The following is a 25,967-nucleotide window of genomic DNA, read 5'->3' as shown; positions in this document are numbered from 1 at the left end:
GCAACAGCAGCAGCAATCACGGTTAGTTTAAAAAATTACACGCCACACAAGACACAGAACATTGTTTTATACACACAGACAACACGCCACAAGAAAACGTTAATAAAAAACGCAAAGTAACATGAAATTTCCGATTTCTGTATTTTATCCGTAAGTCCTTGGTTACCCAGTAGCCAGCCGGCCCTGAGGTTCCGTACTTTTAGAGTACCTTGCCTTAGCTGGTCTAGCCGCTGCTTATTCTATTAGTAACAATGTCCAATTCGCAATCGAGGATAATAGATCAATGATTGCTGATGACAGGTGATGATGATAAACGCGGTACAAATGTTCACATCATAACACGGTTAAGCGAGACTACTTTAATTGGGTTCGTGGTAACACAATAAGGTTGCCAGATATTCTGGGTAAGAGAATATCAAAGTACTCATTGAGAAATGAATACATTCCCAGTCAGGGAAGATGATAAGTGGAGAGTGAGAAAATAGCAATCGCTAATGAATTGTGAAGTTGTGTAATGACTAGATTGACGTCACATGAATAAAGATAACTCTATTCCATCACTCAAACCTGCTTTTTAACACATCTTTTACATTGTTTGATAAATAAGATACGACGTTTTCGTCTTCGACGAAGTTGTTTAGGGAAAAATTTTCTTTAGATAATTTATAAATTGGTACCAAAATCATTAGCAGACTTGATTTTACAAAAGAATCAGAAATGATGTTGATGTTTTAGTACAAAACATTCAATTTTCCCATACAAACTTAAAATTTAGAATTTACTCATGTAAACGATACTTAAAAATTCTGCAAAAAATCATGGATGAGTTTTAAACCCAAACGAAGCTTTTCAGTCCCCAGGGTCTAAAAAATTCAAAAATGACCCCAAATCGACTAATTCTACTTGTACAAGCTAAACTTTGCAAAGATTAGTTTATTTGACTACTCACATCCACATTAATTCGAAAGAAACCTGTGGTAATTAAATATAATTTTTTTGTTAAGCTAACAATTGCAGTTCTAGAAAAATACGATTTCAGCGAATATGGCAAGATGTAAAGAATAGATTATAAAAAATGTAATGTTGTTAATTTTTTTTCTTCGAATCAGGCTTTGTTTTTTTTTCTAATCCGCTAGCAGAAAGTTAGCATACGAAGTGCGATGAGAGATTTTTTTTGTGCCAAACACTGCTGTTCAGATATGAATATCATCAGAAAAAAAAACAGGAATACTCAGTTACAGCTCATGGCTCTCTCTATCTAATGACGCACTTATCCGTTATCAGCACTCATTCAATAACGATGAATATCGGTCAGTTATCTATACGTTCAGCAAGTCATTATTTTCGTTTTTTTTTTTTTTCAAAAGATACACCAGAAGAATGACTGAAGTATCAAATACACTCTACACAAAGGCATGACAAATAATCTTTGAAGTTAGTAATTTTCATAACAAATTTGTTCACAAACTCTTCATTAATCATTATAAAAATAAAATTCAAAAATCATAGTTGAAATCAACTTTGGGTGCATCTCCAACTGATTGAACTGATGAATTGCACTTGGGAAATCATAAACTGGACGTGATAAAGAAAATTGTTACACTAGCTGATGCTCACAGTTGATGGTGACGGCTTGATTTGGATTCTCATCCATTGGGACGGCATCGTTGACTGCTGAATGTTGCACCTGTGCCGTCATCACTAACCTTAATTATTTGGTAACACTAACAATTTGACTTGCGACCGAAACAACACCAAAATTAAGACACTCGATTGAATCAGAAACTTTGAATCAGATGCATTCCCGACTAGTAACGGTACCGATTTGGGGTGACCGAAGTTTGTTTACCCACTAACCTCCAACTGATAATGGGTTCGAGATAAAACTGACTGACATTTGAAATTCTTTCAAATTCTTTACATATGTAGATAAGTTTGGTCATAATTGAATGGCAAAAAAAAATCATTCACAATTTTAGCGGAACACACACAAACTGGATCAAAGATAACGATCGCTAATCCATACTATTAGATGTTTATTTAAAATTTGCGATCGCTCATTCAAATAGAAAAACAGTTTTTCACAAGCCATTAATTACTATCTACACTAAACGAAAAAAGAAAAGCATCACTCTGATTTATGCTAGTAAAACGAATTGGAATTTTTGTTCGCATTTTCACCCCTGAATCTATGCACCACCGTTAATATTTCTCGGAGGCCGCTGCAAGCTTTGAATAGAAAATATTGAATTTATAATTTTTCGCCTCCCATAAATTTTTTTTTTAAGATGAAAAAACTTTCAAAATTTTGGTCCTAAGGCTGCGGAGAGCGAAAATATTTAAAAATCACAGTTTTAAACTGATGCTAGATGACTCCAAAGGTACCGTCAACTGGGGCATCATGCAACACATTTCAACTAGAATGGCTTCTAAAAACTTAGTGTTCACAGATAATCATACCGCTTGTCCATCAGAAGTTTAAGGGATGAAGGGATATCAAATTGAAGTAGTCAAATAACAGAATTGGTTTCGCCAGTTATTTTTAAATTTTACAAACCCATTCGATTTTCATCCTACTGAGAAAAAGGGGTAGAATGCAACCAACTTTGTTTTCAATAGAAATTTAAATGAAAACGTTTGAAAATTGAGAGTTTTTGATATAAATATTTATGATGACAAAAATGTTTTAAAAAAAAGTATTAGGGTGTTGCATACATCAAGGGGTAAAAAATGCTACAGCAAAATTTACTAGCTGAAATCATAAAAATTAATGTTTGGATGATTGCAGTTTTGGAAATAACAAACGCGTGATGCATGACAATTTCATTCCAGCATATGGAAACGAGATTTAAATATTAAATTTTCCATTCATATTTTGTTGCATTTTAGTCCCGACTGGTAACTGAATTATACAAATATTTATTTGAAAAAAAAAATGGGTGATTATCCGAAAAATACTTTTACACTCACAGTGCTGGTATAGGGTACTAAAAGCAATACAATGTTTGTAGGTGATATCATTAAGCCAAACCGCCGTATTGGGTAAAGTTTCTTACGGCATCGAAAAATTTAATAATTTGTAAATCTATAGCTCAATTTTCAAATTTTCTATGAGAATCATTAAATGATAACTTTATTACTTTATATTGAAATAAAAATTGAATAAGTGTTGTGGTCTTAGGGTCATACATATGAGCATGGGAAAGGTTGCCATATTTTTTTTTCACCACGTATTCGAACCGAAAAAATCCGGGAAATTTTATATAAAAACCTAGCAAAATCCGGGTTTTAGTTTCAAAATTGAAGACCAAAACTAAGGGAAATATCAAGGCAAATTTTATAAAAATCCAAAAATTACCCAAAAAAAGTCAAGATTAAAAATTGAAAAAAATATTTTTCAATAAATTTTATCTACAGATTTTAAATAGTATCTAAGGATTCTTTTATGATTATTTTTATAAAACTGGCTCAAAAATTTCGTTTTGGCTCAAATCTCAAAAAGGCTTCTAAGCGTTTTCCTTTGAAAAGGACTTGGAATATTTTGTCTCAAATTCCGCGTAAATTCCGAAACCTCGTAAAAGCCGCGTTAATTCCTGTATACTGCATAAAATAGCCGTGTGAAAAACAACGCTCAAAACCACGCAAAAAATTGCGTAAAAACTTCACAGTACATCGTACGACCGCTTCATTTAAAACTGTTGGGGAAGAAATCTTTCACACATCTTTCAAACTAAAAATTAAGTTTGACCTTGGTTCAAAACATAGTTCGCTTCTATGAACTTAGAGTTAAGTTCCCTTTTTCCTCCTTGCGATGGTTCAAAACGGAGTTCAAACTGATAACTCAACACTTAAAAATTAATCCCTTTTTTCTTAGGCCAGAGAACAAAGCTGAGATCGACCTTATGAACTTAAAATTGAACTCACTTTGTTGAACTGAAACCAAACCACTAAGCAAGTTCACTTCGAACCAGAACAGCAACCAACGACCAAGTCGCAAAATTATGTCGATCCGGAAAAAAATTTCACTCTGTGTCCAAAAAAGCTGTAGTTAGAAGCTATGCGTTGCACATAAGGATATATTTTATTTTGAATTTTTCAAGATCATAACAATAAAAAATGTAAAATAGTGGTGTGAAAACCGTACTCGGTTGGTGTCTAGCAAAAACGATGACGGCTTGGAACCCGAACTTTCACTTGCTGAAGCCAATGGAAGATAACAACCAAACAGTAGCGCCACCAAACCCTCCATAGTAGAGTTTGAAGCATTTGGGATTTTTTTTTTTTTTTTGAAAAAAAGCTAATAATCATAATTGACAAAGTTGAAGAAACAGAAAAAATTGCTCGAATTAACCATTTTGACCAGTTTGACCAAATAGAAAAATGACAAAATCGACAAAATTGAAAAAAATTGACGAAATAGACCGAATTGACAAACTTAACATAAATTACTGATTTGACAAAATTGGCAAAATTGAAAAAAATTGACAGAATCATGAAAATTAACAAAATTTATAAAATTGATAAAATCGAGAAAATTGGCAAAATTGACCAAATTGACGATGACAAAATCGACAAAATTGACAAAATAGGCAAAATTGATAGAATTGACAAAATTGACAAAATTGACAAAATTGACAAAATTGACAAAATTGACAAAATTGACAAAATTGACAAAATTGACAAAATTGACAAAATTGACAAAATTGACAAAATTGAAAAAATTGACAAAATTGACAAAATTGACAAAATTGACAAAATTGACAAAATTGACAAAATTGACAAAATTGACAAAATTGACAAAGTTGACAATATTGACAAAATTGACAAAATTGACAAAATTGACAAAATTGACAAAATTGACAAAATTGACAAAATTGACAAAATTGACAAAATTGACAAAATTGACAAAATTGACAAAATTGACAAAATTGACAAAATTGACAAAATTGACAATATTGACAAAATTGACAAAATTGACAAAATTTAAAAAATTTACAAAATTGACAAAATTGACAAAATTGACAAAATTGACAAAATTGACAAAATTGACAAAATTGACAAAATTGACAAAATTGACAAAATTGACAAAATTAACAAAATTGACAAAATTGACAAAATTGACAAAATTGACAAAATTGACAAAATTGACAAAATTGACAAAATTGACAAAATTAACAAAATTGACAAAATTGACAAAATTGACAAAATTGACAAAATTGACAAAATTGACAAAATTGACAAAATTGACAAAATTGACAAAATTGACAAAATTGACAAAATTGACAAAATTGACAAAATTGACAAAATTGACAAAATTGACAAAATTGACAAAATTGACAAAATTGACAAAATTGACAAAATTGACTAAGACAAAATCGATAAAATTCACTAAATTCACAAAATTCACAAAATTGACAAGATTGATTAAACTGGCAAAATTGACAAAATTGACCCAATTGACCATATTGACTAAATTGACAAGATTGACAATTTGACAAAATCGAAGAAAATTGACAAAATTGAGAAAAATGGCCAAATTGACAATGACAAAATAGACCAAATTCACTAAATTGACAAAACTTACAAAATTGACAAGATTGACAAAATCGACAAATTTGATAAAAGTGACAAAATTTAGGAGATTAACAAAATTGACAAAAGTGGCAAAATTGACAAAACAGACAAAATTGACAAAATCGACAAAAATGAAAAAAATTGACATAATCATGAAGTTGACAAAATTGACAAAATCGAGGAAATTGGCAAAATGAACAAAATTGACGATGGTTAAATGGACTAAATTCACATAATTGACAAAATTGACAAAACTGACGAAATTGACAAACTTGACAAGATTGACAAGAGCGATAAAACTGACAAAATTGACTGAACTGACAATGTTGACAAAATCATAAAAATTTATAAAATTGACATTATAAACAAAATTGAACATTCAAAAATCTCCAATTAGTTGCAAATAATGTTATTGATATGAAAATTATGATTATATAAAAATACTTTTATCCTATTAAAAACTTTGAATCTATATTTCCCTAATTCTTTTTGGATTTACTGCGTATGAAATTCATTGATCATAATTTATTTTGTGCCATATGTACCCAAATATAATTTACAGGCTGTAAAAAAGGCTACAATCCACGGTCAAGTGTATTAAATCAGGTTTTTCAAAATGTATCTGGTGTGACTTTAACGAACTAATACTGTTTTAACACTACATTTTTTCAAAAACTCAATTCCAAAAATTCAAAAACAATAAATTCTTATGCGCAACTTACAGCTTCTAACTTCAGCTTTTATGGACATTAAATAATTATAGTTTTTTTTGCATTCCGTAGTTGATTTACAGTCTTATTCCGAAGTATCTTATATGGGTTTTTTTTTTCTTAAACATTGAATAGCGTTAAACTGGAGTGTTGTAGGTGAACAATGTGTGGAAATTATATTTGAGTAACTTTACGAGGTTTCCAAAACTATACATTTAGTTAGAATCGGATAAGAAACAAGAGAGATATAGCGGTTTTAAGCGAGGAACGTCAAATTGACACTCGAGATCTGATTAGCAAGTTGTTTTTCTGGACATTCAGGTTGCGTCCACAATAAAATTAATTATGCAAAATTAAAGATTTCAAAAATTCATTGAGGGTCCTCGAAACTGTTTTTACCCGATGCATCAGAATAAAGTACCAAGGCACCAAACTTTCAACAGTGTCATATTGACACTCAAGAGCGGATTAGAGTTCGAATAACGAAAAAAAAAATCAAAATTGAAAGTTTTTTTTTGGGTTTTTATTTCAACAAATGTTAGTGCTGTGAAACAAAATTCGAATCAATATCAAACTTGTGCTTAATATATTTGTTTTCTATTTTATACGGAAATTTTCCAAAATTTTTTGCTCAACTGCGATTTAAACGTTTTACAACCTGCGACAAAATTACTTTGATGATTTTTTTTGGAAAAGTTTTTTGTTCCGAAAACGTGTCAAAACGTTCAAATTGATCTTGCTAATCTTCAAACAGCGCAGTTTGATCAGATATTTTTTGCAAAAGGGACCCCAATAAATTTCCACCAGAAATACCAGAATAGAAATGGCATAACCTACGCCAGCCAATATCCAAACTGCTCCAATATCACCCCAGCTTATGATTCCGTCTTCATCACGCAGTTCGTAGTTCAAGACGCTGTAAGCAACTCGACGACAGTCTTTGGTCCATTTGTCCCACAATCCGGCTTCGTACAGTTGCAGCAGTTTGTAGGAAATTCTGCCCACAAGTCCGAAATCATAGCGCAGCTCGTAATGTATCCATTGCAGAGAACCATCTAGGACCAGTAAATAATGTGTACGACGTGCTTTAGATCCAAAAAATTTGCAGTTGTTAGATACCTCTGTATCGATGACTCGTTGAGCATTTATGCAGGAGTTCATATAGGCGTAACGACCTTTATGTAAGTCATAGCTAAACGTAGCATCTTCTTTCCAGACAACATTTGATATCACCTTATCATACACGGAAATTACAATTCGTTGATTCATAGGGACCGCTACCTCAATACCGCTATTGACGAACTCCTCGATAGTTTTGATCTCCGGAACATATTTGTAAACTGTCATATTGATGATAATTTTGGTCAAATAGGCCTCTGACAGTAAAAATAGAAATACGCCACAAGCGAAGCAATAGAACCGTGTCCAGCGCGTTTGTCGATAATCAGCCGTAGTGTCTCCAAAAAGAAGGATAAGAATTAGGTTGTGCGGAAATGCTCTCGGAAATAAGACCACCAACATCATGTCCAATAAAATAACTACAAAAATCGCGATCCAGACGTTCAGTTCAAATGGATGCAGCAGATGGTAGAAAAAATCTCTTTCCAATCTCTTCGGGACAATCAGACAAATTGTAAAGGTGCCGCGGATGTGCAATTTTTCGGTGAAATAAGTCGCGGTACTCCGTGCAATGAGATCAATTTCACCGGCTTCCATTTTTTGGTTAAAAAAGTTCATCATTTCAGGAATTTTTTTCCCGTAGGTGGGGTAGTAATAAAATCGATAGCTTAATCTTAAGAAATCAAAAATGGCCTCCAATGAGTTGATATCAACACCGCGAAGTTGTCCATTTCTCTTTTTATATACTGAATTTGGATGAATCGTTATCCACAGTTTGGCTTCGTAATCCAAATAATCTTGTAAATCATCAAAAATGACATCGATCGAATGGTTTCCGAAGAGCAGTCTAGATTCACGTCCGGTTTTGGAAATTCGATGAATAGCAATTGGATACATACCAACTTTCAGAACCAAAACATGACCGGGTGAAAGACGCCTTGTTAAGAATTTGAACTGACTCGAAACTTCTCCCTCGACCAGCAGCAGATTGTATTCACGGTGTCTGCTTCTAGTAGGAATGGGTGAGTACTCTGGATTGAACTTCAAATTGAGCTCTTCGACGTCTTTACAGGTGAAAATGTGAATCGATTTAGTTTTACCATGTTCAGGTGTTATCGATTCAGTCTTACTTATTGGAACCTCCGCCAGCCAACGACGAATTGATTCAACAATTTCTTCAATGATCAAACTGTTCTCGAACTCTGCGTGCACCGTAACGTCTGTTGAACCTTCAGAACTGTTTGCAATGTACTGGATTGCGTTCTTAAGCCAATCGATGGATTCTTTTACTCCAGAAACATCCTGAAATATGATCTCGGCCTCCACTCCACCCAGAAAAGGTAGAAGCAGAAGTATTATCCAGTATCGTCCGAGCATGATTTGTCGAGTGAAGGACACGTCCTTTGGTATGCATTTTTATTCGAAAAGATTTTTTATGGAAACAGGCTATCATTAAAAGTGATTGCCAATAATTTAAAGCGTGTGTTAAATGTCATCTGATATCAGTTCATCGATTGATGACGATCGTTGGACGTATTTTTCTCTCTCATGATTCAACGTTATCAGTTATTTTATCTGCTTAAAATAAGGAATATTCTTTCATAATGAAGCTATTAAAATCAATGCCGTCACTACTACACAGTGAACTATTGATAGGTATTATAACATTTGAACCTCATTTGAAGCACGTGCATAAAAAAAATCAAGGGTGTCCCCTTTGTATTTTCTCTTGAAAATTTGAGCAGGATGATTCGTGGAAATAAAAATATTCCTTTTAAAGTAAATGACTGATTATACGAATTTTCGTGTTCAAACTTTGAAACACCTTTGTTTTTTAAGTAAACTTCTTTTTAAACAATTGATGAAATCTGTAGAAACTAATTAACATTTTAAGTAGAAGCTACTGAATTTCACGAATATAGTCGATTAAGAAATATATTCATTTCATAGTTTATCCATCTACGCACAATAACATGACAACAGTTGGGTTTCAATAGCTTTATTCTTGAAGTATGGTCAGTTTTGTGGTTTTTCATCATATTATAGACTGTGTTGGGTTTCCACAAATGTTTCTCATGGTATGAGCTCACCAAGTTTGAAATTTGGAATAGCAATACAATCTTTTGATAATATAGGACCATTTGAAGAAGTAGATTGAAAATTTGTATTGATAATCGGTTTATTTCAAAGTTGTGTAAATTAAAAATTTTGATGTAAAACACGTGTTTTGCAAACAACATACTGGAAAGCATCTTAAGAAGCGGGTAATTTTCCAAACATTCTTCAATGGGAACACTTCTAACGAGACATCACAGTCAAGGGGGAGTAGGGTCTAACGGGTAAAAAAAACACCATTTTCACGAATTTTTTTTGAGAGCTATCGTTCAAACAAATGTATTCAAATTTGTAGCATTATACAAAGCATTGTTAAAAGAATATTTAGTAATTTTTTCGTAAGAAAATATTGAAAAATAAGCCGGTGACGAAGCACTATCGAGGATGCCTTTTTTTATAATTCATTTATTTGAAACGGCTCGGGACCTTTTAGTTTTAAGGAGCCAAAATCAGTTTATCAGTTTTTTACAATGGTTGCCTTAATCTACTTAACATTATTGTTTTAAGAAAAAGGAAGAAATAAAAGGTTTATAGACGAAGATCGATAGCTTTTAGAAAAAGATAAATTTCAGACATATAGTCAAAGTCCATCGCAGCTAACACATCTCTTACTGGAACGTAGGTTTGTTTTCCTCGGGCCCGTAGGGAACATTCTAAGCTTGCTCTAGCAGCAGAATGGACTTCACATGACCAAACAATATGCTCGATGTCGTGGTAACCTTGTGCACAAACACATAAATTGCTGCTAGCCAGATTAACTCTGTAGAGTAACGCATCCAAAGCACAGTGGTTGGACATAAGACGAGAAAATGTTTTAATAAAATCTCGGCTCAAGTCCAACTTCCTGAACCATGGCGTAAGACTAACCTTGGGGATGATTGAGTAGAGCCACCGACCCAACTCATCTTCATTCCATTTGCGTTGCCAGTTGATGAGCGAGTTTCTCCGGACTAAGAAGTAAAATTCATCAAAGGCGATTTGACGCTGATAAATATCGCCTTCAATCGCACCCACCTTTTCTAGCGAGTCGGCCTTCTCATTACCCGTTATCGAGCAATGTGAAGGGACCCAAACAAAGGAGATCTGGAAGCAGCGTCTTGATAAAGCACTCAAAATTTCCCATATCTTTTGAAGGAAGAACGGTGAGTGCTTACCTTTCATTGAGCGGATAGCTTCGATAGAGCTGAGACTATCCGTCACTATGTAATAGTGTTCAACGGGTCGCGAGGTAACACAATTCAAAGCCCAGTGAATAGCCGCTAATTCTGCTATGTATACTGAACACGGAGACTGAAGGCTAAAAGAGGTGCTGGAAAGTTCGTTGAACACTCCAAATCCGGTGAACTCATCTATTAGGGATCCATCAGTAAAGTACATTTTATCAGCATTGACGTGTCCATATTTTGCATCGAATATCCTCGGAACAATATGAGTGCGGTGTTGTTCTGGTATCCCCCGGATTTCATGCTGCATGGACAAATCAAACTGGACAGAGGAATTGTCGTAGTCAGGGTGACAAACACGAATAGGAGAATACGACGAAGGATTTACATGCATAGACATGAATTCATGATATACAGTCATATATCTTGTTTGAAGATTTTGCTCAAGTAGCCGTTCGAAATTGGAAATCACCAAAGGGTTCATGACCTCGCACCTGATGAGGAACCGAAGAGATAATAAATAAAACCGATCTTTCAGTGGGAGTACGCCCGCCAAAACCTCGAGACTCATATTATGCGTCGAGGGCATACAACCCAAAGCTATCCGAAGACATCGATATTGAATACGCTCGAGTTTAATAAGATGTGTTTTGGCAGCTGATTGGAAACAGAAACTGCCATACTCCATCACTGAAAGAATCGTTGTTCGATAAAGTTTCAAAAGATCTTCTGGATGGGCTCCCCACCAGGTGCCGGTAATTGAACGAAGAAAATTAATTCTTTGCTGGCATTTTCCTTTCAGACACTCAATGTGAGCTCGCCAGGTGCACTTGGAATCAAACCAAACCCCAAGATACTTAAAACACCTCGATTGAGTGATTGTTCTTCCTAGGAGTTGGAGCTGAGGTTGAGCTGGTCTATGCTTTTTAGAGAAAACCACCATCTCCGTTTTCTCTGGAGAGAACTCTATACCAAGCCCCAAAGCCCAGGATGATAATCTGTCCAAAGTGTCTTGTAAAGGTCTGTGCAGATGTGACTCAGAAACTCCTGTGAAGGACACTACGCCATCATCTGCAAGTTGTCTTAGAGTGCAGCCTTCAGAGATACAACTGTCGATGTCACTTACGTAAAAGTTGTACAAAAGTGGACTCAAACATGAACCCTGCGGGAGACCCATGTAAGAGGTCCTTCTAGTTGCAATATCTCCGTGAGCAAAGTTCAGATGTTTCTCACAAAGCAAGCTGTATAAGATGTTGTTCAATAGAGGAGGTAGACCTCGGGAGTGCAATTTGTCTGACAAAATCTCTATTGAGACTGCATCGAAAGCTCCCTTTATGTCTAGAAACACTGAAGCCATTTGCTCACGTTTTGCATAGGCCATTTGTATCTCTGAAGACAACAAACCAAGACAATCGTTCGTTCCTTTTACTTTACTTTTACGAAACCCAAATTGAGTATCTGAAAGGAGACCATTTGCTTCTACCCACTTATCCAATCGAAACAAAATCATTTTCTCCATCAATTTCCGAATGCAAGACAACATCGCTATTGGCCGGTATGAGTTGAAATCTGACGCAGGTTTAATTTCGATAGGCAAGTGATCACGATCAAGGATTACCTTCCACTGACAATCAAATGATAGTGAATTTGAGCTGAGTGAGAGGTCAATTGCGCTTTGTCTTGCAGGAGGTTGAGGTATCCGTGTTTTTTCACCCGTGTTCAAAATCGTTAAATTGAAACTGTCGCAAATGTCATAAATAAGAGAAGAACGTCTATCGTCAATTTGTTCCCCCCAGACAGTTCCATGTGAATTGAAGTCACCCAGGATCAACCTTGGCTCAGGAATCACTGAGCAAAGGTCCTCTAGGTGACATCGACCCACTGCAACTCTCTGAGGCCAGTACAAACTGACAACACTTATGTCCTTTCCTCTTATGTTAATATGACATGCAACAGCTTCAATCCCTCCACAAGACGGAAGTTGGATTCTATAAAAAGAGAGGCACTTTTTGATCCCCAAAAGCACCCCTCCGTATCCATCGTTGCGATCTAAACGAACAATGTTATAATCGTGGAATGAGATATTAGATTCAGAAGTAAGCCAAGTTTCGGACAATGCAAAGATATCGCAATTTGTTTTGTGAAGGAGAAAGTTGAACGAATCCAATTTTGGAATAAGACTACGACAGTTCCACTGTAAGACAGTGATATCTCCGACCTCTCGTGCCAAATTAGCCATCGAGAGAGACAAACACTGAAAGGAGGGGCCAAGTTTGCATCATTTGCTTTAAAAGTGCCTTTACTATTGGAAGCATAGCGGAAACAATGCTTCTAACGGAGTCAGAGACATTAAAGATTGAGAAAAATTTATCTAAAATGTCTGAAATTTTGAACATCCCTGATTGTGAGGATAGTTCAGATGAAGGTATATTCGGGTTTGGGTTTGTTGATGGTCCCGCAACTGTAGGATCGTTTAACGCTGAGCTGGGCCTGCGGATAACAGGAGGGGCTTTTTTGTCTTTCTCCGTTATAATCGATTTTTTTCCTACGTTGGATGAGGGCTTCAGAGATGGAACTTTTCTTCTTATTTTGGAGGAAGTAACCTTTTTCCGCCTTCTTGTGTTCCCTGTCATGACGATCGGTCTCCCTTCATCTGCTGTGTCTGTCTCCCCTTCATCAACGGACAGAACACTGAAAACATTTTCAGATTCGAGTTGGGTCGGTGGAGAAGCGCCCTTTAGTATAGCGGCATAAGAACGTTTGGATCGTTCTACTAAAGAGCGCCTCTCTTTATCCCAACGACTCTGGAATGCCTCGCATGAGGAAATATCATGGGGAGCGCCTCCACAATAGATACATTTCTGCTCTGCTGCTGAGCATGTCGTCCCCCCATGATTCTCCCCGCAACGAGAGCAGCGCGGCTTATTGCAGCAATAAGCCGCAGTGTGACCCATTTTGCTGCAATTCTCGTAGTTCATTGGGCGAGGCACGAAGAGTCCTACAGGTAGTCTTAGCATCCCGTCAATCAAAACGTATTGTGGGAGCGCAGTACCTTCGAAGGTAACTCGAAATGAGCCAGACGGAGAGTACTTCTCTTCGTTGTTCACTAAGGTGCAGGTCGTGAGCTGTCTGCAATCCAATATTTTGACAGACGGCAAACCAAGGTTTTTGAATACGCCGACTCCATTTTTCTTAACGTACTCTTCCGAAAGACTCATTTCAGTTATGACTCCCTCAATTTCCACGTTTCGAGACGGGATATACGCCGTATACTCCAAAGTGAAATGCTGGCTAGCGACAATTTCGTTGGCTGCCTTAAGGTTAGACACGACAACTCGCAGTTTGTTCGGTCTAACCTTGGTGATGCTGGATACGGAAGTTCATCTGGCCAGATTTTTCGTTATCTGGACAACATCGAGACGTTTTCCACCTTGTTTGGGCCGTAAAAAAACAACCCACGGACCAGCAAAATTTGAATCAACTGGGTAAACTTTTACACGAGGAGTCTTTTGAGCCGAATCAGATGCCATTTTATGCTTTCTAGGAACGATTCGGGTGCCAGAGCTGTTTCCAGCAACATTCCGGGTACCAAAATCATCTTCCAAAGTAATCTGGTCACCAACACTATTCCCCGAAATACCCCGAGAACTAGAACTATTTCCTGAAACAGACTGGGCGCAAGAATTATTTTCTAAAATAATCCTGGCACCAGAACTAATTCCAGAAACAACTCGGGCACCCGAATCATAACTATTTTGAGTATCAGAAGGAACAATTCTGCCATTTGAAATTATGTTTCCAGATGGCAACTTAGGGTCCGACAGATGCTCAACATCCATGGAAACTGTACCAGTTTTATTAATTTTTCTAATTGGTTCAGACTCCTCGCCTTCCTCCATTCCTTTGATACGGAAGTTTAAAAATTCTCGTATAAAAGAAACGGTGAAGCACTATTATGCCTGAATATAGAGGAAAAATTAGAATAAAGAAATATAGATGAGGAAGAAGAATAAAAATAAAACAATAATGATACTAAAAACAACTAATTAAAAAAAATGTTTTTTTTTTCTTCAAAACTGATTTTTAACCCACTGTAGCTTCGTCCAACGATGTGCCTTTGTCTGCCACCTTGTGTTTCACGACCGCCTTTGTTCGTTCGTGTTGGCTGATGATAACAATAGCCGATGATATCGAATATGACTGCGATGCTGGTGGTGTCGAATGGCGATAACGTGGATGCCGAATTCGAACGCATTGACCACTTGATGCTCCAAAAATAACTGTCCGACAGGGGGGATATCCTGTGTCGATCCCCAAAAGAGGCACTGTTGGCTTATGTGCAACTCCCCGGATCCATCCGGTAACTCGGCCCGACGGTGTAAAGTACCCGGATACAACGGCCGATAGAAAAAAAAAACGAACCGATAACACACTACACTGTTTTGCGACACGCTGATAGAAAACACGTCCGTGCTAAACGAGTGCTGCGAGACTAATGAGGATGCCTTTTAGAAAACAGGATTTGTGGTGGACACTGTATCTCAGCACAGAATCATCTGAAGTAAAAAAATCAGAGCAAAATATTTTTAATAGATGTTTTTCTGGACCCCAACGATTTTATTCAACTTAAAAAAAAATTTATGAAATTTTTGTGGCTTTTTGATGTAAAAACTACGATTTTTCACGAAAAAAACTGCAATTTTTTATCTGTAAAATCTCCCCAAAGTAAAAAAAAAAGAAAATCGTTGGGGTTTGGTATTTTATATGTAGAAAATATGTTCCAAATTTGAAAAGAATCGGTGAAGTAGTTTTCAAATGACGATGTCCACGGACTTTGAAAATGTGCTTTCGAGAAAAACGCGTTTGAAGTTTCTGCTGCCGAATTCTTGCAGTATTAGATAAGAGGAGATAAAGTCCTTTAATTTCTACTGTTTTGCTTCGATTGACTTGAAAATTTGACAAAACATTCTTGAAATGTTTTACAATAAGAAAATAAAAAAAAATCGATTTTTTTAAAGTGTTAGACCCTACTCCCCCCTTAACAGAAGATTATTAAATTGTGATGCATTTTATCAATTGAGATGAAGTAAAGGGTGATACGGTCAAAATTTGGTCAAGGGAAAACGTGTGTAAATCGGTGAAATCGTTTATTTACAAAATCAAATAAAATTTAGGAAAAATATTCAGTTAGGCTTCCGCTTTTCCAAATCCGAATTTTCGGGCCTTACGCTTAATCCCTGCCATCAGATTTTGTACAGCCACCTTGTCCACCTTCTTCGCCGCAGAAAGCCAGTTTGCTTGAACTGCTGCTCGTTCTTAGCAGTTTTTTTGGTCTTCTTTAGGTTCCGCTTTACAATAGCCCAGTATTTCTCAATTGGGCGGAGCTCTGGCGTGTTGGGAGGGTTCTTGTCCTCGGGAACCACCTGCACGTTGTTGGCGGCGTACCACTCCATGGCCTTTTTACCGTAATGGCAAGATGTCAAATCCGGCCAAAACAGTACGGAACAACTGTTGTTTATTCAAACACTCTTTCACGTAAATTTCTCGGTTGACAGTCCCGGAAGCTATGAAAATGCTGCTGTTCAAGCCACAGGTACAGATGGCTTGCCAAACCAGATATTTCTACGCGAACTTTGACAGTTTCATGTGCTTGAAAATATCTGCTACCTTTCCCCTTCCTTTTGCCGTATAAAACTCCTGTCCCGGAAGCTGCTTGTAGTCGGCTTTGACGTAGGTTTCGTCGTCCAATTACCACGCAGTCAATCTTCGTCGGCATCGTCGTGTACAGCCTCCGGGATCGCGCTTTAGCCGTCGTATTTTGTTTATCATCGCGATTTGGAGTCACTACTTTCTTGTAAGTCGATAGTCCGGCTCGCTTTTTGGCTCGATGCACGGTTGTAGACGATACACCCAGCTTATTTGCGGCATCTCGGAGAGAGAGGTTAGGGTTCCGCAACTCTCTTTGTCGTCTCAGCGGCTTCCGGTTTTCGATTTCTCCCCCGATCCAGACTTCCTGGCTGTCGAGAAACGATCCCCAAACACTTTAATTACATTTGTAACGGTTGATTTGGCAACTTTTAGCGATTTTGCTAGCTTTGCGTGCGAGTAGCTCGGATTTTCGCGATGCGCGAGGAAAATTTTGATACGCTGCTCTTCTTCCTTGGACGGCATTTTGACAACTGAAGAGTGATTTCCAAAATCAAAATAGGAGCAAGAATACACGTACACACACACCTTCAAAATGAGGGGTGTTCAGGTTTTTTAAATGCAAAATTGAAAGAAATACGTCAAGTTGATATTGACCAAATTTTGACCGTATCACCCTTTACGATAGGACTGACGTGTTCATAAGTGAAAGGTATCAGTGAAATAAACTGATTTGTATTCACCATAAGTGAGGGAATTCATTTTCCGAAAGAATTTTCATTCAAGGAACACTAGAGCATGTTCAAACCTTCATCTTTTCTCTGTTATAAAAGAATAAAAAATTATGTTTTCTTCTAAAAATTGTTATTTCGGCCCAAACACACAACTGAAACGAATTAAGAAATGAAAATGGGATCTTTTTATCTATATCTATCTATATCTATATATATAAAAATGAATTTCTGTCTGTCTGTCTGTCTGTCTGTCTGTCTGTCTGTCTGTCTGTCTTTCTGTCTGTTCTCTATAGACTCAGAAACTGCTGAACCGATTTACGTGAAACTTGGCAGGTGAGGGTATTGGAGGCCGGAGAAGGTTCCTATTCTGGTTTGGGACCCCTCCCCCTAACAGGAAGGGGGGGAGGGGCCTCCAAAATAAAAGACAATTTTTTATATAACACGAGAACCAATCAAGTAAATGGTATCAAATTTGGCATGAGGTGGAATTTGGGAACGGGGAATATTTCAATGAATATTAGGTACCCCTCCCTCCTCTCAGTTCGGTGATAGGAAGGGGGGAGGGGGGCTATCTTACAATTTTTCATATAACTCGAAAACTAATCAAGATATTGGAACCAAATTTGGCACGGGAAGGTATTTTGATATGAAAAATATTTCAATGATTATTTGAGGTCCCTCCCTCCCTGCAGTTGAAAGGGGGAGGGGCCTCTTTCATATTTTTTTACATAACTCAAAAACTAATAATGCAAATGGAACCAAATTTGGCATGGGGAGGTATTTTGATATGAAAAATATTTCAATGATTATTTGAGACCCCTCCCTCTTTCCAGTAGGGAGATATAAAGAGGGGAGGGGCCCTCTTTTTAATTTTTACAAAACTCAAAAACTTATCAAGCAAACGGAACCAAATTTGGCATGGGCGGATGTTTGGGAACGTGACATGTTCTAATGATTGTTTGAGACCCCTTACTTCTTCCAGCGGGGAGAAAGGAAAGAGGGAGGGAAGTTTCATAAAATTTTTATTGCATAACACAAAAACTACAACAACAAATGGAACCAAATTTGGCATGGAATGATATTTGGGTACGAGAAATGCTTCTATGAATATTTCGTATTTCTCACACCTTCAAAAAGGTGGATGAAAAGGAGGAGAAGAGGTCTTCCTTACTATTTTCAGTATGACTGGAGAGCTGATCGAGCAAATTGAACCATATTTGGCATGTGAGGATATTTGGATACGAGAAATGTTTCTACTGTAAATTGAAGCGCCACTTTTTTTTCAACGGAAAGATAAAAAGGGGGAAAGGGGGGCTTCCATACAATTTTTTTGCATAACTCGAGAATGAATAGAGCAAATGAAATAAAATATGGTATCAAAAAGTATTTGAGAACAAAAAATACTTTTATGAATATTATGAATTATCTGACACACCATGCTCTATTCAGTGAGTAGGTACATGGGAGGAGGGAGGTTAGCCTAATACAATTTTGTTAGCATTAGTTCTCAATTTATGCTAACGAAGCCAACAAATGTATACAAATATGGCATGGAAAGGTACTTGGTTATAAGATATGTTTCTACGATTGTTATTGACCCTTTCGCTTTACAGTGTAGAGAGGAGAAAAAAGGAGGGGGTTCCATATAAATTTTGTTGTAAAGCTTAAAAACTTATCAACCAATTTAACAATATTTGATACCAAAAGATTTTTGGGAATGAATAAAATGGGTATGATTATTAAAGATCACCCGCTATTCAGCAGGGGGGAGGGAAGGACAGAGGAGGGGGGGCTCTCTTATAAATTTTCTAGCATAAATTCAGATTATATCAAGCAAAAACAACCATATTTTATCAGTTGAATTATTTGCGTACGATTTATTTGAGACCCTCATTTTTTATAGGGCGAAGCTTACAGAAACAGATTAAAATTATCAGATCTTTAACACAAATTTATGGATCAAGATTCAGAATATAAGTTTCAGTTATTTTTAGATTGCCTTTCGAAACTCCAGCTGCAGCTCTCATTTTATAGCGGTTGCTTATGAATTATGTTATAATTTGATTTAAAATACTGCCAACAAAACAGTAAAAATTTGAGTATATTCTGAAAATATCATTCGATTTTGAAAGGTGTAGCAAAGCACACCGGGTCAGCTAGTATATATATAAAAATAAATTTCTGTCTGTCTGTCTGTCTGTCTGTCTGTCTGTCTTTCTGTCTGTTCCCTATAGACTCAGAAACTACTGAACCGATTTACGTGAAACTTGACAGGTGGGGGTATTGGAGGCCGGGGAAGGTTCCTATTATAGTTTGGGACCCCTCCCCCAAACAGGAAGGGGGGGAGGGGCCTTTCAAACAAAAGACAATTTTTTGCATAACTCGAGAAATAATCAAGCAAATGGTATGAAACTTGGCATGGGGTGGTATTTGAGAACGGGAAATATTTCAATGAATATTAGGTACCCCTCCCTCCTCTCAGTGGGGTGATAGGAAGGGGGGAGGATGGCTACCTTACAATTTTTCATATAACTCGAAAACTATTCAAGATATTGGAACCAAATTTGGCATGGGAAGATATTTTGATACGAAAAATATTTCAATGATTATTTGAGACCCCTCCCTCTTTGCAGTTGAAAGGGGGAGGGGCCTCTTTCATATTTTTTTACGTAACTCAAAAACTAATAAAGCAAATGGAACCAAATTTGCCATGGGAAGGTATTTAGATACGAAAATATTTCTATGATTATTTGAGACCCCTCCCTCTTTCCAGTAGGGAGGTATAAAGGGAGAGGGGCCTTCTTTTAAATATTTTACATAACTCAAAAACTAATCAAGCAAATGGAATTAATGGCATGGGCGGATATTTGGGAACGTGATATGTTCTAATGATTGTTTGAGACCCCTTCCTTCTAGCAGCGGGGAGAAAAGAAAGAGGGAGGGGAGTTTCATACAATTTTTACTGCATAACTTGAGAATTTCAACAGCAAATGGAACCAAATATGGCATGAAACGATATTTGGGTACGAGAAATGCTTCTATCAATTTTTGATATCCCTCATTCCTTCAAAGAGGTGGATGAAAAGGAGGACAATTACAACAATTTTTAGTATAACTGGAGAGCTGATCGAGCAAATGGAACCATATTTAACATGTGAGGGTATTTTGATACGAGACATGTTTCTTTTATAAATTGAAGCCCACCTTTTTTCAGCGGAAAGATATAAAGGGGTAAAAGAAGGCTTTCATACAAATTTTTAGCATAACTCGAGAGTTAATCGAGCAAATGAAACCAAATTTGGCATCAAAAAGTATTTGAGTACGAAAAATACTTTCATGAATATTATAAACAATTATGTAATAATTTGGTTTAAAATAATACTAACAAAACAATAAAAAATTGAATAATTTCAGAAAATATCATTTATTTTTTAAGGGTGTAGCAAAGCACACCGGGCCAGCTAGTATATATATAAAAATGAATTTCTGTCTGTCTGTCTGTCTGTCTGTTCCCTATAGACTCAGAAACTACTGAACCGATTTGCGTGAAACTTGGCAGGTGGGGATATTGGAGGCCGGGGAAGGTTCCTATTATGGTTTGAGACCCCTCCCCCTAACAGGAAGGGGGGGAGGGGCCTCCCAAACAATAGACTATTTTTTGCATAACTCGAGAACCAATCAAGCAAATGGTATCTAATTTGGCGTGGGGTGGTATTTGGGGACGGGGAATATTTCTATAAATATAAGGTACCCCTCCCTCCTCTCAGTGGGGTGATAGGAAGGGCGGAGGGGGGCTACCTTACAATTTTTCATACAACTCGAAAACTAATCAAGATATTGGAACCAAATTTGGCATGGTAAGGTATTTTGATACGAAAAATATGTTAATGATTATTTGAGACCCCTCCCACTTTCCAGTAGAAAAGGGGAGGGGGCCACTTTCATATTTTTATACATAACTCAAAAACTAATAAAGCAAATGTAACCAAATTTGGCATGGGAGGGCATTTGGATACGAAAAATATTTCTATGATTATCTGGGACCCCTCCCTCTTTCCAGTAGGGAGATATAAAGGGGGAGGGGGCCTCTTCAATAGTTTTTACATAACTCAATAACTAATTAAGCAAATGGAACCAAATTTGGCATGGGCGGGTATTTGGGAACGTGACATATTCTTATGATTGTTTGAGACCCCTTCCTTTTTTCCAGTGGGGAGAAAAGAAAGAGGGAGGGAAGCTTCATACAGTTATTACTGCATATCTCAAGAACTACAACAGCACATGAAACCAAATTTGGCATGGAACGATATTTGGGTACGAGAAATGCTTCTATGAATATTTGGTATCCCTCACTCCTTCAAAGAGGTGGATGAAAAGGGGGAGTAGAGGTCTCCCTTACAATTTTCAGTATAACTGGAGAGTTGATCGATCAAATTGAACCATATTTGGCATGTGAGGGTATTTGGATACGAGAAATGTTTCTATTATAAATTGTGGCCCCATTTTTTTTTACTGGAAAGATATAAAGGGGGAAAAGGGGGCTTCCATACAATTTTTTTGCAGAGCTCGAGAATTAATCGAGCAAATGAAACCAAATTTGGCATCAAAAATTATTTTAGTACGAAAAATACTTTTTCTATGTGAAACAACTCCTTTCTTGCAGTAGAATGATAGAATTGGGAATATAGAAGGGGAAGAGGAGGCTTAAATTTAACTTTTTTTTTACAAAATCCGAGAAATGGACAAAACTTAACATGGAAAATCATTTTGGTATGATTCTACGATTATCTGACACACTTTCAGTGAGTGGGTGCAAAAGAGGAGGGAGGTGAGTCCAATACAATGTTGTTAGCATGAGTTCTCAACGAATAAGTTCTAACGAAGCCAACAAATGGACACAAATATGACATGGAAAAGTAATTGGTTACGATATATGTTTCTACGATTGTTATAGATTATAGACCCTTACGCTTTACAGTGTAGAGAGGGGAAGAAAGGAGGAGGCTCCATATACATTTTGTTGTAAAGCTTAAAAACTTATCAACCAATGGAACTGTATTTGATATAAGAGGATTTTTGGGAACGAAAAAAATGGGTAAGATTATATTAAAGATCACGACCTCCACTCAGCAGGAGGTGAAGGAAAGGACAGGGGAGGGGGCTCTCTTATCAGTTTTTTAGCATAAATCCAGAACATATCAAGCAAAAACAACGATATTTTTTAAGTTAGATTGTTTGCGTACGATTAATTTGAGACCCTTCTGGCAGATTAAAGTTATCAGATCTTTAAAACAAATTAATAGAGCAAGATTCAGAATATTAGTTTAAGTTATCTTTGTGTTGCAATTCAAAACTCCAGCTGCAGCTCTCATTTTATAGCGGTTGCTTATGAATTATGTTATAATTTCATTTAAAATAATGCCAATGAAACCAATAAAAAATTTTAATTGAATAAATTTTGAAAATATAATTTGATTTTGAAAGGTGTAGCAAAGCACACCGGGTCAGCTAGTTTTAAATAATTCTGAAAAAAACATCGTTGTTTTTGCTTAAATACCAATTCAAGTACGTACTTAACATGAAAAGTGTTTTTGTGTTACATGGCTGCATAAAAGATACTTTTGATCCGCTTCTTTTTTGAAAAGTAAGACTTTAGAACTGATATTCAACTGGAAGCAAAAATTTTATGAGAAATTTTTAGTATACTTTAAAAGTGTTCAAAACCATATTCCCTCCTGTCAACTTACACGGTGGGGCAAGGACAAACGTTGAACGTTCGAATGTTGAAACTGAAGCGGACATTCAAAATTCTTAAATGTCTTTGTAAATGAAGGTCATTTGCTTTGAACAGCATTCGTTAAAAGTGGAGTAACAAACATAAATTTATACTGCTGGAATACTGCTGACATATCAATGAAACTTGATGAAACAATTAAACAGATATATGTACGTATTAAATCCATTTTAAAGCCATTACTCTGACGCATCTGAAAATAAACTTTGCATTTACACTTGCCCCAATATACGGGACAAATGTTAACTTAGAAATTTGTTTTTGCCAACCTTTTTGAATATCTGACTTTCAAAGAGAAAATTAAAAACCGCGGTGAAATTATTTAGTGATGCAACTGGTATTTTTTGCTCCAATAAATTTACTAACAAAAAGGAAATTTGCACTGTATAAAATCGATAATTTTCAAACCATGATAAATGTTGTTTGGGAAAACTTCAAGCTATAATGTCTCATTTCCACGAGTGTGGCATATGGTGAAACATTTTTTAACTTAATTTTGGCGCAAAATGAATAGATATTCAAACTGATTCGAAGGGCGAGGGTGGTGAAAAAAGCTGTTTGAAAATGTTTATTAAAAATCCTTTTGATCGTGTTTTTTTTTCAAATTTCGATAGCTTATTTTTTTAACTCCAAAAAATACATCATCTAAAGCTAGTCAGGGGCTGGAAGTGCTCATAATACAGAATTTGAGGAATATACTCAAAAAACTGTCCCGATTCACGCTATTGAGCGGTTGTCAAAATTCTATCTCCATAAAGTTCAATCTAGCAAAATCCAAAGATAAAAGGTCTGTTGATTATGTTTTGCCATATTAGTTCTAATTTCACAAGTTTTAATTTCAGACAAAGAGAATTCTATCAGTTTGTTTACAACCCTTATATCATACTTTAGGGGAAATTTTCTAGTTTTTAGATAAAAACAGATATTTACTAGATAAACAAAAGTTATTGGACAAACATAAGTAATTTCGTGATAATCTATGATCACGATCCGTTCAGAAAAAAAACTATCTTTTTGGACCCTTAAGATCAATGGAACTCAGAGCAAACATTTTGAAATGCTCGTTCTGAATAGAGTGTTTACTATTGCTTTGAAAATATGGCATTATGAAGTTCATATTTACTCTAATGATCGAAATATTGGAATAAATAGTTTATTTTTGAATGTTTTCATATGAGAATCATTTAAAAGTGATGAAAAAAGATCTTCATATCACATGTTGGTAAATTTTTCAAACAAAGTTCAATTACTCGAAAAATAAACTTTTTAAAATTTGTTGAGATAATAGCAGTTTGGTTTTGTTCTATTTTATACTTTTTTTAAGAAAATTAAAAATTTGTTCATTGTCCTCATATACCGCTTTAGGATTTAAAACAATGATAAACAAAAAAAATTTTTTTGAGGTTTTATTTCATCGAAAGTGCTATAAAACTAGGATTACATATGCATCAAACTTGTGCTTGTCTGCGATTTAAACATTTTACATCCTGTGACAAAATTACTTTGGTGAATTTTTCTTGAAAAGTTTTTTGTTCCGAAAACGTGTCAAAAGATAAAATTTTATTTCGTGCACCTTCAAATAGCGCAGTTTGATTAGATGTTTGCGACAAAAGGGACCCCAATATATTTCCACCAGAAATACCAGAATCGAAATGGCATAACCTACGCCAGCCAAAATCCAAACTGCTCCAATATCAGCCCAGCTTATGATTCCGTTCTCATCTCGCAGCTCGTAGTTCAAGACGCTGTAAGCAGCTCGACGACACTCTTTGGTCCATTTGTCCCACAATCCGGCTTCGTACAATTGCAGCAGTTTGTAGGAAATTCTGCCCACAAGTCCGAAATCATAGCTCAGCTCGTAATGTATCCATTGCAGAGAACCATCTAGGACCAGCAAATAATGTGTACGACGTGCTTTATTGAATCCAAACATTTTACATTGATTAGCTACCTCTGTATCGATGGCTTGTTGAGCATTTATGCAGGAATGCATGTAGGCGTAACGACCTTTATGATAGTCGAGGTGAAACTTAGCATCTTCTATCCAGACAACATTTGATATCACCTTATCATACACGGAAATTATGATTCGTTGATTCATAGGGACCGCTACCTCAATACCGCTATCGACGAACTCCTCGATAGTTTTGATCTCCGGAACATATTTGTAAACTGTCATATTGATGATAATTTTGGTCAAATAGGCCTCTGACAGTAAAAATAGAAATACGCCACAAGCGAAGCAATAGAACCGTGTCCAGCGCGTTTGTCGATAATCAGCCGTAGTGTCTCCAAAAAGAAGGATAAGAATTAGGTTGTGCGGAAATGCTCTCGGAAATAAGACCACCAACATCATGTCCAATAAAATAACTACAAAAATCGCGATCCAGACGTTCAGTTCAAATGGATGCAGCAGATGGTAGAAAAAATCTCTTTCCAATCTCTTCGGGACAACCAGACAAAATGTAAGGGTGCCGCGGATGTGCAATTTTTCGGTGAGATAAGTCGCGGTACTCCGTGCAATGAGATCAATTTCACCGGCTTCCATTTTTTGGTTAAAAAAGTTCATTATTTCAGGAATTGTTTTCCCGTAGGTGGGGTAGTAATAAAATCGATAGCTTAATCTTAAGAAATCAAAAATGGCCTCCAATGAGTTAATATCAACACCGCGAAGTTGTCCATTTCTCTTTTTATATACTGAATTTGGATGAATCAATATCCACAGTTTGGCTTCGTAATCCAAATAATCTTGTAAATCATCAAAAATGACATCGATCGAATGGTTTCCGAAAAGCAGTCTAGATTCACGTCCGGTTTTGGAAATTCGATGAATAGCAATTGGATACATACCAACTTTCAGAACCAAAACATGACCGGGTGAAAGACGCCTTGTTAAGAATTTGAACTGACTCGAAACTTCTCCCTCGACCAGCAGCAGATTGTATTCACGGTGTCTGCTTCTAGTAGGAATGGGTGAGTACTCTGGATTGAACTTCAAATTGAGCTCTTCGACGTCTTTACAGGTGAAAATGTGAATCGATTTAGTTTTACCATGTTCAGGTGTTATCGATTCAGTCTTACTTATTGGAACCTCCGCCAGCCAACGACGAAT

At 36.3% G+C, this 25,967-nt stretch overlaps 1 protein-coding gene across 5 annotated transcripts in view; it reads right to left on the bottom strand.

The window, feature by feature from the left end:
• Nucleotides 1-25,967, bottom strand: part of LOC129751017 (band 7 protein AGAP004871-like) — a 396,735-nt gene that overhangs the window by 252,158 nt on the left and 118,610 nt on the right. Inside the window, exon 1 of one of the 5 annotated variants that reach the window (XM_055746256.1) lies at nt 1,618-1,731. The exons of the other annotated variants lie outside the window; for them this stretch is intronic. Coding sequence (XP_055602231.1) covers nt 1,618-1,699 — 82 coding nt within the window. The 5' untranslated portion in view covers nt 1,700-1,731. Of the gene's footprint in view, nt 1-1,617; nt 1,732-25,967 lie in introns of those variants that run through there. 5 annotated transcript variants of the gene reach the window in all.

Source organism: Uranotaenia lowii, chromosome 3 (assembly GCF_029784155.1).
Source record: "Uranotaenia lowii strain MFRU-FL chromosome 3, ASM2978415v1, whole genome shotgun sequence".
In the NCBI taxonomy this organism is placed as follows: domain Eukaryota; kingdom Metazoa; phylum Arthropoda; class Insecta; order Diptera; family Culicidae; genus Uranotaenia; species Uranotaenia lowii.
This window is presented reverse-complemented; position numbering and strand designations above follow the sequence as displayed.